Source organism: Cyclopterus lumpus, chromosome 14, assembly GCF_009769545.1.
Source record: "Cyclopterus lumpus isolate fCycLum1 chromosome 14, fCycLum1.pri, whole genome shotgun sequence".
Taxonomy (NCBI): domain Eukaryota; kingdom Metazoa; phylum Chordata; class Actinopteri; order Perciformes; family Cyclopteridae; genus Cyclopterus; species Cyclopterus lumpus.
This window is the reverse complement of record NC_046979.1, coordinates 19,689,399-19,703,299: the sequence shown is the minus strand read 5'-3', so window position 1 is coordinate 19,703,299 and position 13,901 is coordinate 19,689,399. Positions and strand designations below refer to the sequence as shown.

The 13,901-nt window shown below is 45.4% G+C and overlaps 1 protein-coding gene across 1 annotated transcript in view; it reads right to left on the bottom strand.

The window, feature by feature from the left end:
• Positions 1–2,387: 2,387 nt before the first annotated feature.
• Positions 2,388–13,901, bottom strand: part of auts2a (activator of transcription and developmental regulator AUTS2 a) — a 280,101-nt gene continuing 268,587 nt past the window's right edge. The window contains exons 7-18 of the mRNA XM_034550142.1: positions 12,599–12,894; positions 11,173–11,417; positions 10,199–10,243; positions 8,884–8,979; positions 8,652–8,723; positions 8,227–8,256; positions 7,483–7,554; positions 6,944–7,085; positions 5,843–5,923; positions 5,667–5,750; positions 5,175–5,415; positions 2,388–4,988 (exon numbers count right to left, since the gene is read on the bottom strand). Coding sequence (XP_034406033.1) covers positions 3,746–4,988; positions 5,175–5,415; positions 5,667–5,750; positions 5,843–5,923; positions 6,944–7,085; positions 7,483–7,554; positions 8,227–8,256; positions 8,652–8,723; positions 8,884–8,979; positions 10,199–10,243; positions 11,173–11,417; positions 12,599–12,894 — 2,647 coding nt within the window. The 3' untranslated portion in view covers positions 2,388–3,745. The remainder of the gene's footprint in view (positions 4,989–5,174; positions 5,416–5,666; positions 5,751–5,842; positions 5,924–6,943; positions 7,086–7,482; positions 7,555–8,226; positions 8,257–8,651; positions 8,724–8,883; positions 8,980–10,198; positions 10,244–11,172; positions 11,418–12,598; positions 12,895–13,901) is intronic.

Sequence of the window (13,901 nt, the reverse complement as noted above, 5' to 3'; positions counted from 1 at the left end):
CTTGTTTTCTGGCCTAGAAAGGCAGAAACAACACTGAGCTACAGACAATAAAAGACAGATAACATGCAGTCCTTGAGATTTGCTTCACGTGGGAGTTAAAGGACAAGTCTCGGTCAAAGATAACGCCGAGATTCTTTACAGTGGTGTTGGATGCCAGGGAAATGCCATCGACAGAAACCACATCACCTGAGTTTAACATCAGGAAGTTGCAGGTCATCCATGTTTTTATGTCTTTAAGACATTCTTGAATTTTAGCGAGCTGGTTGGTCTCCTCTGGTTTGATCAATAGATATAATTGAGTATCATCTGCATAGCAATGAAAGTTTATGGAGTGTTTCCTGATAATATTGCCCAAAGGAAGCATATATAAGGTAAATAAAATTGGTCCAAGCACAGAACCTTGTGGAACTCCGTGATTAACGTTGGTGGTCATTGAGGCTTCATCGTTTACAAATACAAATTGAGATCGATCTAAATAGGATTTAAACCAACTTAGTGCGGTACCTGAAATGCCAATCGACTGATCCAGTCTCTGTAATAGGATGTCATGATCAATGGTGTTGAACGCAGCACTAAGGTCTAACAAGACCAGTACAGAGATGAGTCCTTTATCTGATGCAATTAGGAGGTCATTTGTAATTTTCACCAGTGCTGTCTCTGTGCTGTGGTGTTTTCTAAATCCTGACTGAAACTCCTAAAAAAAAAAAATATTATGATGTAGATGGCTTCTCAATGTTGAACAATACCTAATAACAATAGTCTTCTTGTGTGTTTCCTGATGGCCGTCCATCTAGCTGTCCCTGTGGTCTGGCAGGATGTGGCAGACAAGGCATACTGAGGGAAGAAGCTTAGATACATTAAACCTGCAGCGGAGTTTCTGTCTAGTGGAAGAAAGGATTTGTAGCAACATCCAAAAGCAGTTTTCAGTTTACTCAGCGACAGTTTGGGATTTCCTTTGCCGGTGCTTAGAAGAGAAGAAAGAGCTGATAGAAGCAGCCGGCAGCTTTGGCTGAAGCGGAGCACAAGGTGGATCTCGTGGCCGAAGCAAACCACATATCTGCATGGAGATGGTCTCTGAACTGCTGAGCAGGCTGCAGCGGTTTCACAGAGCGGCGGTGAGAGAGCTGAAATGATAAGTTGAACAATCAATTAGTACGATTGACAGAAAACACATCTGCGACAGAATTCCTTTCATTGTCATTTTGTCAAGCCAAAAAAAGAAATGTCTGAAATGTCTTCATTTTCTATGATAGTAAGCATCCAATGTCAGCTTAACACTTGAGAAATTATCAGCATTGTCACTATTTACTGATAATATTGATGACATTTAAATAGTCAACTGATTAATAATTATTGGAAAAAAATAGGGTTGAAACCAATGTCCATTTATTACTTATCGATGATTTAATGTTCTAATTATTTTCTCGATTAGTTATTTGGTCTGTAAAATATAAAATATGAGCCCCCAGAGCCCTGAGTGATGTTTCAAAGGTCTTCATTTACAGTGATATCAGAAAGAGAAATGCAGCCAATCCTTTAAGAACCTTAAAGCATTAAGCTTGAAAATGTCTAAAATAACTTTTTTTTATCATCATCATCAAAGCGTAAGAATACCAATTCATATTCACAATTGATGAGCGGGAGCCATTGCTTAAAGAAACACGGTTAGATTATGGTGTCATCATCCCATTTAGTCTTGCAGCAGATATGCAGCGTTCTGGCGCCCTCTCCTGGTCCAGAGCCTGAACTAGCGCAGCTCTGAAAGGAACATTAGTGATGGTCCCTGGAGCAGGCATTTACTTGGCAGGAGGAAAAATACAGCCAATTCACATTTCACATTGATTGATGTATGACCCGGGTGCTGCGGCGCTAAACATCAATCAGAGAAGGGTGCACCAAAGTTGTGGTTATTCAGCGTAATGGGAACGTCAATAACTCTTGCATCCACTGATGATTACACAAGTACCGTCCCATGACTCAGCAGTGACGTCTGCTGATGTTTCAAGCCCTGTTATTGAACCGAACACAAGCACTCACTTGTCCAGGTAGCTGATGGTGTGATGCATGACGTTTCTGCGGTTTTAAACGTTACCGAGTCATTTTCTAGTCAGTCGGCACCTACTGGTGCAGCGGAGATGAGAGAAACGAGACACGCTTCATCTTCTGTCTCTCCAGACGGGCTGAAACATGATTACAAGTGATCATCATCATCCTACGTTTAACGACATAAGCAGTAGCACTCTTAAACACATACACGCACAAGATAGTTTATCCTCCATGGGGGTCTAATGCGGAAAGTCATTAACTGAGGAAGCGGAGTGTCAAAAAAGAAATATGGGCTGTTTACTCACCTCAGTAGGAATAAAAGCCCCACAGACAGGGTTAGTACACATTTTTTAATAACATGGCACAATTTACATAACACAAGTTTAAATGAGGAGCATGCTGAAGATTCAGTCGCTTCATTTTTTTTCACTCATTTTTGTACATGATCTAGAAAGACTTCACTTTTGTTCCCTGTACACGGTTAACAGCAACAAAAGAAAGAAAAAAAAATCTGATTGAACAATCGTTTCGCAATACGCATCGACTAACCACTATGGCTCCGGTGGACATTTTTATGTTGGATTAAAAAACACTGCACGACATGATATCACAGAGTTTGAAGCGCACAACTAAACTTTCAGTGGACTACTAAAATAGATCTCTGCTCATTAGAAACAAACGGTCCATAGTTTAGACTTGCTTTTTTGTCTTTTGATTTTGTAGGTACAACAACTCAGGAAAGCACTTTAATACACCGTTTGACCAACAGAACCTTTTTCCAAAACATGTACTTTACACTCTTCAGTCGGGCCGATGGGCCGTCATGGTGTTCAATGTGCTGCATTCTCCCCAGAACAACAAGAGCGGGGCGGGGGGGTTGACGTTTGTGCTGCTGGCCTTTTTTGTTTTTTACATTAGAAAACCTTTAAAATGCAAAATATCCATCAACTGATTGTTTGGGATTGTCAATACAATTGATCATATTTGAGAGAATACTTCTCAAGACATAACCTTTTTGTTCCAAATTGCGACCTGACCCGGCGTGGATCGGTTGAAGCTGCTATCTGTTTGCGTGTGTCTGAGTTGTGGAGAGAATACAGCCGTTTGTCCGGTGTTGTCACACAGTCAGTGGTGAGAAGGCCAGCTTTCACAAAGGGAGCCGAGACATTTGTTGCATAGTTGAACATGGGGTCTCTGGTACAAAGATAATCAGCTGCGTCAACTGAAAAAACAGAAAGGAAATAGCAAAAAGCACATTCTGAATCACCGCTGTAATACTCCTCTATGTACATGTGTTCAAAGTAAAGCTTTCAAAACATCCTTTTGCATATTTGTACCATGATCTTTAGTCCATACAGGGTGAGCACAGCGACTGTACACATTATCTACACACTTTGCTGTCTGTCAGTGATAAAGTACCTGTACATTCCAAAACTGTTCATTCTCACCCGCCTCACGTCGCCATACGAGAGACAGAAACAACACGAGTTGGAGCAAACCGGAAGAAAAATCGTTGAAAAATCTTTTTTGTTCCATGATTATTGTCTCTTTGTAGTTTTATACAAAAACAATTCCTTGTGAGGGCATTTCTGCGCCCACATAAATTATTCACAGCTATGTTACAGTCTGGCTTTGCCCAAAGCTAAGTGCTTGGTGTGAGTTCAGTGTGTGAGGCACGGGGCTGCAGGGTCACCTCAGCTCACCGGGCCTCAATGTCTTTGTGAGCCGGTCTGTCTCTGATATCTGTGGCCAGGGGAGTAGTCCGTCTGGGTGAGCCGGGCCGGGCACCCAGCGTGGGGATGAGGGGGGGCGGGGCACTCAGAGAGGCAGTGGGCGGCGTTTTGTTCAGGATACCGTTCTGATGGGCGGCGGCGGCTGCTGCGGCCGCTGCCGCCGCCGAGGGACTCACCCTGGAGTAGTGCATGCCAGGAAGTCCAGGGGCCATGAGGCCCTGGGCCGGGTGTTGCAGGTGTCCGTCAAGGGCAGGATGGTGCATGGCGGGGTGGAGGCGCCCGTGCTCATAGTCCTCTCTGAGCATGTTGAGGCGCTCGCGTTCCTCCAGATGGGCACGCTCATGCTCCCTCCTCTGCTCCAGGGCCAGAGGGTGGATGTGGTCACGATTAAAGTCGTGAGGCTCACGGTCTCTGTAGGAGCGCTCAGCCTCGTAGAGGCGAGGCGCCGCCAGCCGGTGCAGAGGGTCATTCCTTAGCAACAGGTCCCTGGTCAAAGGGTCCCGTCTGTGAATGTCCAGACCCCTGTAGGGGTCCCTCATTGGGTCCCAGTGGAAGGCAGGGTAAGGGAACCTGTCAGCTCCTGGGATGGGGCTGATACCCATGAAGGGCGCAACCATTCGAGTTCTCTCCAGGCCGCTGATGCTGTTGATGGGGTGAACGCCAGCCATGCTCATGGGCATAGGCATCGAGGAGGGAGGGTGGAGATTCGGCGTGGGGGGCGCCTGTGGTAGGTGCTCACTTGCCCTCTCGGTGGCTCCATCCAGCTCCTCCTTCCGCTCCTCCTTCACCTTCACCTCGCTGTTCTTCTTCTGGTGCTCGTATGGCAGCTCTGCCTTTTTCTCCAGGACCTCCCGGGTCAGCGCGCCATTGGGACGGTCGAGGCTGGTCTGCCGGATGTAGGGCGATGGCGTCCCTCTGTTGGACACTTTGTCCTCTGACACTCGTCCGTCGTGGATGACAGGTGTGTCCTTGTCGCTGTGCTGGTTGTCTTTGAGTTTATGGTCATCTGTGCCGTTGTCTTTCCAGGAGTCTGAGTGCTCTCGCTCCCTCTCCCTGTCCTTGGCCTTCTCCTTGTCCCTCTGAGGCTCTCCAGAAGCAGGGGGCAGGTGGTTCCTGTGGTGCTCTGGAGGCCGGGTGTGGCCCAGGAGGCTGATGGGGTTGAGAGGGACTGGGGACGGATGGCGCGAATGGCGCTTTTCTACAGAGTCCCTATGAGCATAAAGAAAGCCCTCCATCAGTATCAGCAACTAACTAATTATTTAATTTGTATTCATTGAAATAATAAGCTAAGTATACAAAGAAAAACAAAAAAATAACATAACTGATACAACAAATTCCAAATATATACCTAGACTCCTTTTTAATCCATTTATGTTCACGTTTGGTAACACCCACCTGTCTTTGTCGTCTTTACTGGCCAACGAGTCCCGTTTGTCAGAGTCTCGGTCCCTCTCGTGCGAGCTGACTGAGGCGCTCCTCTCAGAGTCTCCAGGTTTCAGCCAGGGTGGCGGGGTGGGGAAGGAGGGCGGCGTGCGGTGTAAGCGGTTCCACGGCTCCTGGTGGCCGCTGTTGCTGCCGCTGTTGAAGTGCTGCTGGGGGTTGGGGCCATCTTTAAGGCCGAACACGGCGTTGGCCGCTGTTAGGGATTCAACACGTGGAAAAACACGGCAGGACGCAAGTTAAATGAGTATCTCGGACAATTTGCACATGGGAATATCAATATTCAACTTATATTCTGCTGATGCTCTTATGTAGCATGAGAAACAATAACTCAAAAACTGTGATCACTAGATTGGAAAGATTGCAACAGCAACCATGGAAGGTTGGCCAGTAACAGAACGTGAGAGCATGAAAACCAAAAGCTTCACTCAAGAGGTTGAAACTCACTCAGTGCTGGATTGCCCAGTCCCCCGAAGGCCGATGAACTGAGGGTTCCCAGTCCGCCAAACGATGCTGGCCTACCGAAGGGTTCTGGAGGGAGACACCACATGTTACCACGAATCCAATCACATCTTATTGTTCCTGTTTCAGATCCAGACTGAGAAGAACTGAAGTCAAGGTACCTAAGTGAGACGCTGGGGCGAGGAAGTTTCCAGGATGGTGGGGCGGATGACCGAAAGGACCTGCTGATAGATGAGTGGGACCTGAGAGGGGAGCATCACAGAAACATCCATCAAGGATTTAAACTACTGTTTGACACATACACTTAGTAATATTGCAAAGTCCACTTATTTACCTTTTCTAAAGGAACTAAAGCCTGACCGACTGACAACAACTATAGTTTAGAAATGAGGCAGTATAAATATGCTGTCGCCATAACACAGTTTGTCCACTAGAGAGCACTAACAAGGTAGTTCTTTTAACTGTAAAATGTCTAGTTCAGTAAATGTATTTTTCAAAATGTAAGGGATGCCCATCTAAATGACTGTTTTGCCAATGTAAAGGAAAAATCTCTCATTATATTGTTATCAGAGTTTGTATATAACTTGTATTTCTCAAGAAAAAAGAAATAAACAATACATCTAGTGTTTTCCAACTTTCTCTATTGAATTTATAGTGGGAGTAACTGTTAACTCTAGATATTTAAGGTCGATGCACTGGGATGATGCTGCAACCCAGAAAAAGAGGGACCTATTCACTAGGCTTCAAATGTATGTTGCTGTGGATTTTGTTGGTAATATTTTGAAATAATAGTATTAAAATAGTAATAGTAAAAAAATAGTGAAAGTAATAAATTGTAAATATCTTTTCTTCCCCTACTTTGGATGGATGGCGGCATCATCAGGTGTTTTTGTTTGCCTTAAATATTTGGTGTTGGTTCCTTCAAAATGTCTGAATGAAGAGAGCACGTGACCTCAACTGAAACTTCTTCCTCAGACCACAAGATGAGGTTGAAAGCTCCAGAAAAACCTACTAAGTTGACCTTGAGTTACAACATTTTTTTCTTCGTCCAATTAGTATTAACAGATAGACACACATTATAATTATTATTATTATTATTTTTATTTGCAAGGCGTGTTGGTTTTGCTGTCTGGGCTTGTTCACAGCTGAACTCTGGAACAATAATATAAGCGGCCTGAGTTGACTGACTGCTGCTGTGCGTCAGAGGGTACCGTTGTTAACCATCAATCAATCTTTCTACCAGAGACCTGACACACACTCACCTGCGGCGGAGAAGAGCGTGGCGGGCCGGGCCAAGTCGTTGGGGTGATGGATGGCTCCGAAGAGGCTGGGGCCTGGAGGTCGACTCAGGAAGTCAGGCTTGAGGCCAAAGTCTAGCTTGTGAGGGTCGACCTGCATCTGCTGCTAGAAGACGGCAGATCAACAGAGAGGAAGACATGTAAAACCCCTTTATACAGCATATAGGATTATGATATTCAATACAGACTTATTTGAAAGACACTACTGTAAGTCAAAGACTACAGTGGTCTTAACCGAGGACAATTTGTTTCAGGTGGTTGCAGTGAAGCGTGAGACGATATGAAAATATCATGTCACGATTATCCCGGCCAAAAAAAACCCCCATAAACTTACATTTGATTAAGAAAGAAATATAATTATTTATTTTTTTAGCATGTCTGTTCTTTTATATTCTTTATCCATTTCAGTGAACAACGTTTTTAGTGAAATCATAAATAATGACTGGACACAGTTAGCACCAGCTTTGGGACAAAGCACAGAGGGCAATCGGATGAGTCCTCACCTTCACTTTCTGTTGGTGGTGGTATATCTGCCAGGCGATATGGACATGCATGGCACACCACTTCCCTGGTTTCTGTAGATACAAGACAACAACTCTTTAACCAGCAGGACAATGAGGACATTCCTGCTACTAAGTAACATACTGACGTACATAGTACACGGTTGTAAACTGTGTGAGTGTAGAATCTCTATATATAAATCCTGTTCTTATCCATCTTCACATCAGCCAATGTCTGTTGTTCAAAGTAATTAGACTCACATTTATTGGATATAGTGCAACCGTGTCAATTACCATTTACCCTCACACGTCATATGAATGGTCAAATGACATGAACACACCATAGCCTTGTGATAGATTTACAGTCATGTCACCTGAAAATGACATACTGACAGCTCAAATATGGTACCTTGCATCACATCTATCTTAAAGATAAGATATGATGGTAATCAGAGGAATAATGATTATAGCTATGATTTGAATGCATGTCAACATCAAAGCAAAGTCTATCAATAGCATTTTTACATAGAGTCTGCACTCTCTTTGAGCTTTGTTGTGGTATTAAAACACTCCAAGTGCAGTGCTCATTTAATTATAGACATCTTGCCATTAGCAAACCCCTATAAGGCATCATGGCTGTTATTGTGTGTGTGTGTGTGTGTGTGTGTGTGTGTGTGTGTGTGTGTGTGTGCGCGCGCGCGCGCGTGTGTGTAGGGGACTGAGACACTGCAGGGAGTGAACACTCACCCTGTGAACGGGCCGAAATGGATCCGTTAGCTACAGGAGGGAATAAAAAGAGGTTGAGTTATTTTGCTGTCAATCAAATCGTGTCTAATTAGTCTCAGTGTGTGGCATTCATTATGAACCAAAGTAAAATGTTAAAATGTCCCTTTTAAATGAATCATTTCAGGAGTAATTAACACATGTCTTCGTCTTGTGTGACCTTCTGCATACAAATGGATACATGACAAATATGGCAGTCTGTGCCATCTATGAACCAAATGCATATGAAGCCTTTACAATGACATAATTTGGTGTTGAAAACCTCCATCTGATGACTCAAAGACTTATGCAACATAAACAGCAGATCTAAAGGTTACCTCTACACTGCGAGTGTTGTCTGTTAGTGTGTGTGTGTGTGTGTGTGTGTGTGTGTGAGTGTGTGCTCTTACCCTGGGGTCCTTCTGTAAGAATGTGTGTGGGACGCCTCCTGGTCTTGTGGACACATCAAGTGGATTAGAGGTCTAGAGAGCACCAGACACGGATGGAAAGAAAGAATCTCTGTAAATAACTCATAGTTTCAGTTTGTCTATCTGTGTGTGTGTGTGTGTGTGTGTGTGTGTGTGTGTGTGTGTGTGTGGGAGAGAGAGAGTACGTGGGTGCGTGCGTCCCTGTGTGTCTTACCTTGGGCTGAAATGCGCCCTGCAGCGAGCCGAAAGGCCCGGTCGGGGGGATGACGGGCGGAAGGCCAGACATGGCCGGTGGGTAGGAGTGAAAGAGCTGAGGGAGAAAAGAGCAAGAGGAGGCGTGAGGATGGTTGGCTCTGTCAGGGTCAGGCAGGACAACAGCTAAGTAGGGCAGTGGAGATGGAACAAACAAGTTACAGTGACGGATGAACCTCGACACTCAGTCTTTTTTCCCAGAGACTGCTTGGATGGGGAAAGTTGCAAATGATTGCCTACATGTTTCATAAACTTTAAAAAGTTTAAAATATTCCATGCTCATTCTCGGTGGATTTAAATAAGGGGTAAAACACGCCGAGAATGTTGTAATGCAAGCAAAAACCCTCGTGAACCAAACAAGTGCTCAAGGCTTCCATGAAACTATCCTGTGGAGAAACAGATATGTAATCAACCACTCACTATCATTGCTCTTGTCAATCAAATGAACATTTACTGGAACGTGTTTCATGTCTCTGAACTTGCATCGCTTTAATCATGGATGGTGCAACAGAATTATTTAAACTCGGGTTGCCGGGATGAGTTATTATTAGAAGCGCTCGAGGAGATGCAGTGAGGGTTTTAAATGCAACTTGTTTCTCCTTGTGCATTACATTTTAAGATGTCAGTATGTTTTACAGAGAGGAAATGGCTCCAGGGTATTTGCTGCTATCATAATAAACTCTTACAAACAAACAACATTCTGTAACATCTATTTGACTCGGGATTGGTCGGAATACGAATGCGTGTGTCTGATATTAAAATCTTCCTCAAAGCTCAGGTTGAAGGCAAGTGTCTAGAGGCTTAAGTAGAGGAACGTTTCCAAAAAGTCCCCTTTAGTGAGTGATAATCATGAGCAAGCCCCTGCTGTTAGCAGGCAAATGCAAATTAAAAGTAGGAGGCAAGACAGACATAATATTCGCAGTCACCTCTGTGATGTAGCCACTGTCTCTTTCTTTACTAATTCATATGCGCAACCATTTTACCGTTGCATCCATACATCTTGTGCCCGAGATCTAAGAATCAAGCACTTTTTTAATATCCACAGCATTTGCACACACACACACACACACACAGACAGACAGACAGACACACACACACACACACACACACACACACACACACACACACAGACACACACACAGACAGACACACACACACACACACACACACACAGACACACACACAGACACACACACACAGACACACACACACACACACACACACACACACACACACACACACACACACACACACACACACACAGTAGGGAAACTCACGCTGTGTCTGTAGAAGGGGTCCACTTTTGATGGGTATTTTTCAAACTGTAGGCGAAATGAAACAGAGCTAAGTACAAAGTTGCAGTGAAACAGCATTGACCTCTTACATTCATTTCAGGCTGACAAAATGAGCCTGCTGCATCACAAAGTGTATTTTAGGATTAAAAACATGCTTAGAGTTTGACATTATGATTCAAGATCTAAAATGTCAACTGAGATTCAAAGTTTAGCAGCTTCCTGATCATCTGAGGACCTTTTTGTGGGTTGTGTGTCTCATTTGGTCTCCTTTTAGTGTTGCAGCGCAGGCTCAGGGCGAACATTTCCCCAGTCAAGACTAAACACTGCAGTCATAAAGAGCCTTTTTATGGCCTCATTAGCTGTCAGAGGCCTCGCCATGCTGCCTTTGAGGTATCATCAGAGCCAAGGGAACCCTCTATGGGCCAGACAGTTATGAATGTGTGTGTGCGTGGGTGTGTTTGTGTGAGTTTTAGGTCCAGCCGCCCATTGCCTGTGGTCTCCCCCAACAAGCAGTGGGTCTCTTAATGCAAGACATTTGCCAGTAATGAAAAACCCCAAACGGGACCAAATGATGTCATTAAATTCAGAATGAATTAAGTGTATTATGCTCTGAAAGCTGGCTCTGAAGTTAACATGCTTCAGGCGAGTTATTGCCAATTTAGAAAATAACGGCGACTCAAGTCTCGAGTCGTAGAGTATGCCAGAGAAAACACTAGAAAGGCTTTCTGGGAAAATAATGGCATGATTATAGTGTGGACTGACACACATGGTCATCATTGAATGGCAACCACAGAAACCCTCAGGCTCCAGCGGGCCGCTCACATGTCGAACTGTATCAAATCTTCACTCTCAAAACCACAATGTAAAACTCATTAAAAGAAGACATATGAAAACATTTAGTGTTCGGTGATTTGACCCCCTCCAACCCCATACAGGTGTGTTCTACTTATCCTCACATTTCTGGCAGGGGTACGCACCATGGGCGGTGCTGGGGTGGGCATGATGGCGTGGGGGAAGGGCGTGAAGGTGTGCTGGTGGGTGTGCTGGTGTGTGTGTTGGTGCTGATGCTGGTGCTGGTGCTGATGCTGGTGCTGGTGGAACTCGGTGCGCAGGTAGGGTGGAGGGCCCAGCGAGGCGCCACGGTCGGCGTTCTGGGAGGCCAGGAAACGGGTGTTGAGCTCCTGGCGCAGAAGCTCTTGCTCTGGAGAAGGGGGGAGGAAGAGGGGAGCATTAGGACGGGTAGGCCACTTTCAAGTCGTCTAAGCTAGGCTGAAGTTCAAGACAGAAATATAATACCACTTGTTATTTGTGTGTCTCTAATTCATACATTATTATTACAGTGTAATTGCAGTATTCCTAATTTCGCTGGGTCCCTCTGGAAGCCCCTCAGAGACACACAGGAGGGCCCTGGACTCCAATGTCAGAGATATGTCATCAAAAAGGAAGCCATGTCAAAGTTACAAGAAAAAGAGAGCTGTGATTATCAGCATGTCATTTTAAATGGAAGCGAGGCCCGAGATGATTAGAAGTGTTGGAACTGTCAAATGCTGTGATTTGATACACTACAGGCCCTCTGAGACAACAACATCTGTTGTTCTAATAACCTCTGCACAGCCTGTGGAGAAGGAATGGATTTCAAGTAATCGCTGGCTTTTCTTCTAAATTCAACAAAACGTGCCTTGAGAGATTATATCTGCTCCAGGGTAACCTTATCCTTCCTATTCCACAGTGACTCAACACAATATTGTTTCTGCATTCATTTCAAGCTTTATTGGGCTGGGAGTCGGGGGGAATTTTCTCTTCATAAAAATGTCATTAGTATCTTTTGAACGAAATCCAGCGTGCCCCGTTCCGTATTGACCAAATTGATTTTCTCGCACATGAACACTGTTCAAGGTGAAAATGGAAGTTCTGGGAACATTGTTAAAAGGTGAGCCCCCCCCTTACTCTTTCCACACTGACCATGACATTTAGCTCGACGGCACTGCGTGGAAATGTGCACGGGTCTGTAATTGCTTTTGCAATGTGGACTCACCGGCTGGTGGATATTACGGGTGTGTAGAGAGTCGATCAATCACAGCATGACAGAAAGAGTGTGAGCTGTCCACGCGACTATAAACACACAAAACCTCTGGCATGTAGGACACGTGAATTATCTTGGACTCGGTTGCTTGTTTCTTTAAATAATTACCGGGGTAACATTCAATGCTCTCTCTCAAATGCTGCTGAAATGATTCCTTGTATATACTTCTCATATGTCTCGGTCGTCAAGGCAACGTGACGCAACAACTGGCTAAAATAAGAGTCTGTTTAATGCAGTTTTTTTGTCAGCTGAATGTGCAATCCTCTGCCACATCACTTGGGGGCGCTTGTGTTATTTACCTGAGTAGGCACTCCCAGCAGCAGGATGTCCGGGTGCTGGCAGGGTGCTAGACGTAAGTGGTGGTGGTGGAGGCAAGGCCGGTGGAGGAGCGAACATATTGGGGTGATGTGGGTGCGGCGAGGACTGCAAGGCAGGGGGGCAGCTGTGGGGGGTGCTCTGGTTAGCTGCCAAGGGCAGCGGGAAGGTGGAGGCTGCTGCTGCTGCCGCCGCAGGAGGAGACGGGTGATGGGGGAGGTGCAAAGTGGAAGCAGGGGGCCCGTGGGGCTTGGTGCCTGGGGTGCTGCTCCTGCTGCTGCTGTAAAGAGAGAGATAAAAAAGAGAAAGATGGAGAAAGGAGCCAGGTTAAGCCAGGCGCGATCAGTCAAAATTAACACTTGTTCCTCCGCATCCCCTCATCTCCATGTGCTCCGATGCTCAATTCCCAGCACAGTGTTTTCACACCTCAACTCTTCCCCATTTACAAACGCCTCCCTGATTCTTCACAGAATCCAGGGCAAACATGATCCGTGGAAACACCACGTTCACAATCACCCTCCATGCAAATAAACCACCGCTGGCAAGCATAACAGAACGTCTGTGAACGGCTTCTGTTAAGGCACTTCCTCCAGAGCCAGGTAAGGAACATGTGCATTGGAAATGGGATGAGAGGGTGTGTGTGCATGTGTAAGCAAACATCTTTTGTAGCGTGTGTGGGTTTTCCCCGGGGCAGTCACAGAGCTCGCGTCTCCACAGCTCCTCGCGCCAAGCCTAAAAGCTCCTTTGCAGCGCGCGCTCTCCGCTGTGGGCCCCGGCCGGGATTATTCACAGCGGGTGCCAGCCCTGTTGGTGCAGTGGCGGACTGGCAGGGCTGGCACAGGGAGAGGAAGGCAAAGCCAAATCCTGAGAGCCTGCGAGGCAGAGCTGTTGTTGGGACTGAGTGGATTCTGAAGGATCCTGGAGTCTTAAATTAATGGAAAGAGCTTCATAGGGCTCAGTGCCTCTCAACAGACAGACGACCGACTAGATCTGCTGTTGTTGTTCTTAATAACATGAATAATTACTGTGATCATGATGTATTTGAACATACAATGTGGATTACCGTTGAGGACTCTTTAAAACTTCCACAAATCTGAAATATTTCATATTTTTCCATGTTGAATATAACCACTTTTAGCCCATTTTTCTCCTGCTATCATGCACACGATTACAAGTAAAGGTTGTACTAAGCTATTGCACATACAGCCAGTATAAGAAGCTATTGCACATACAGTATAATTGGGTGGGGGGTGGGGGGGGCCTGAAATCTATACGGAGCCCCAGTGA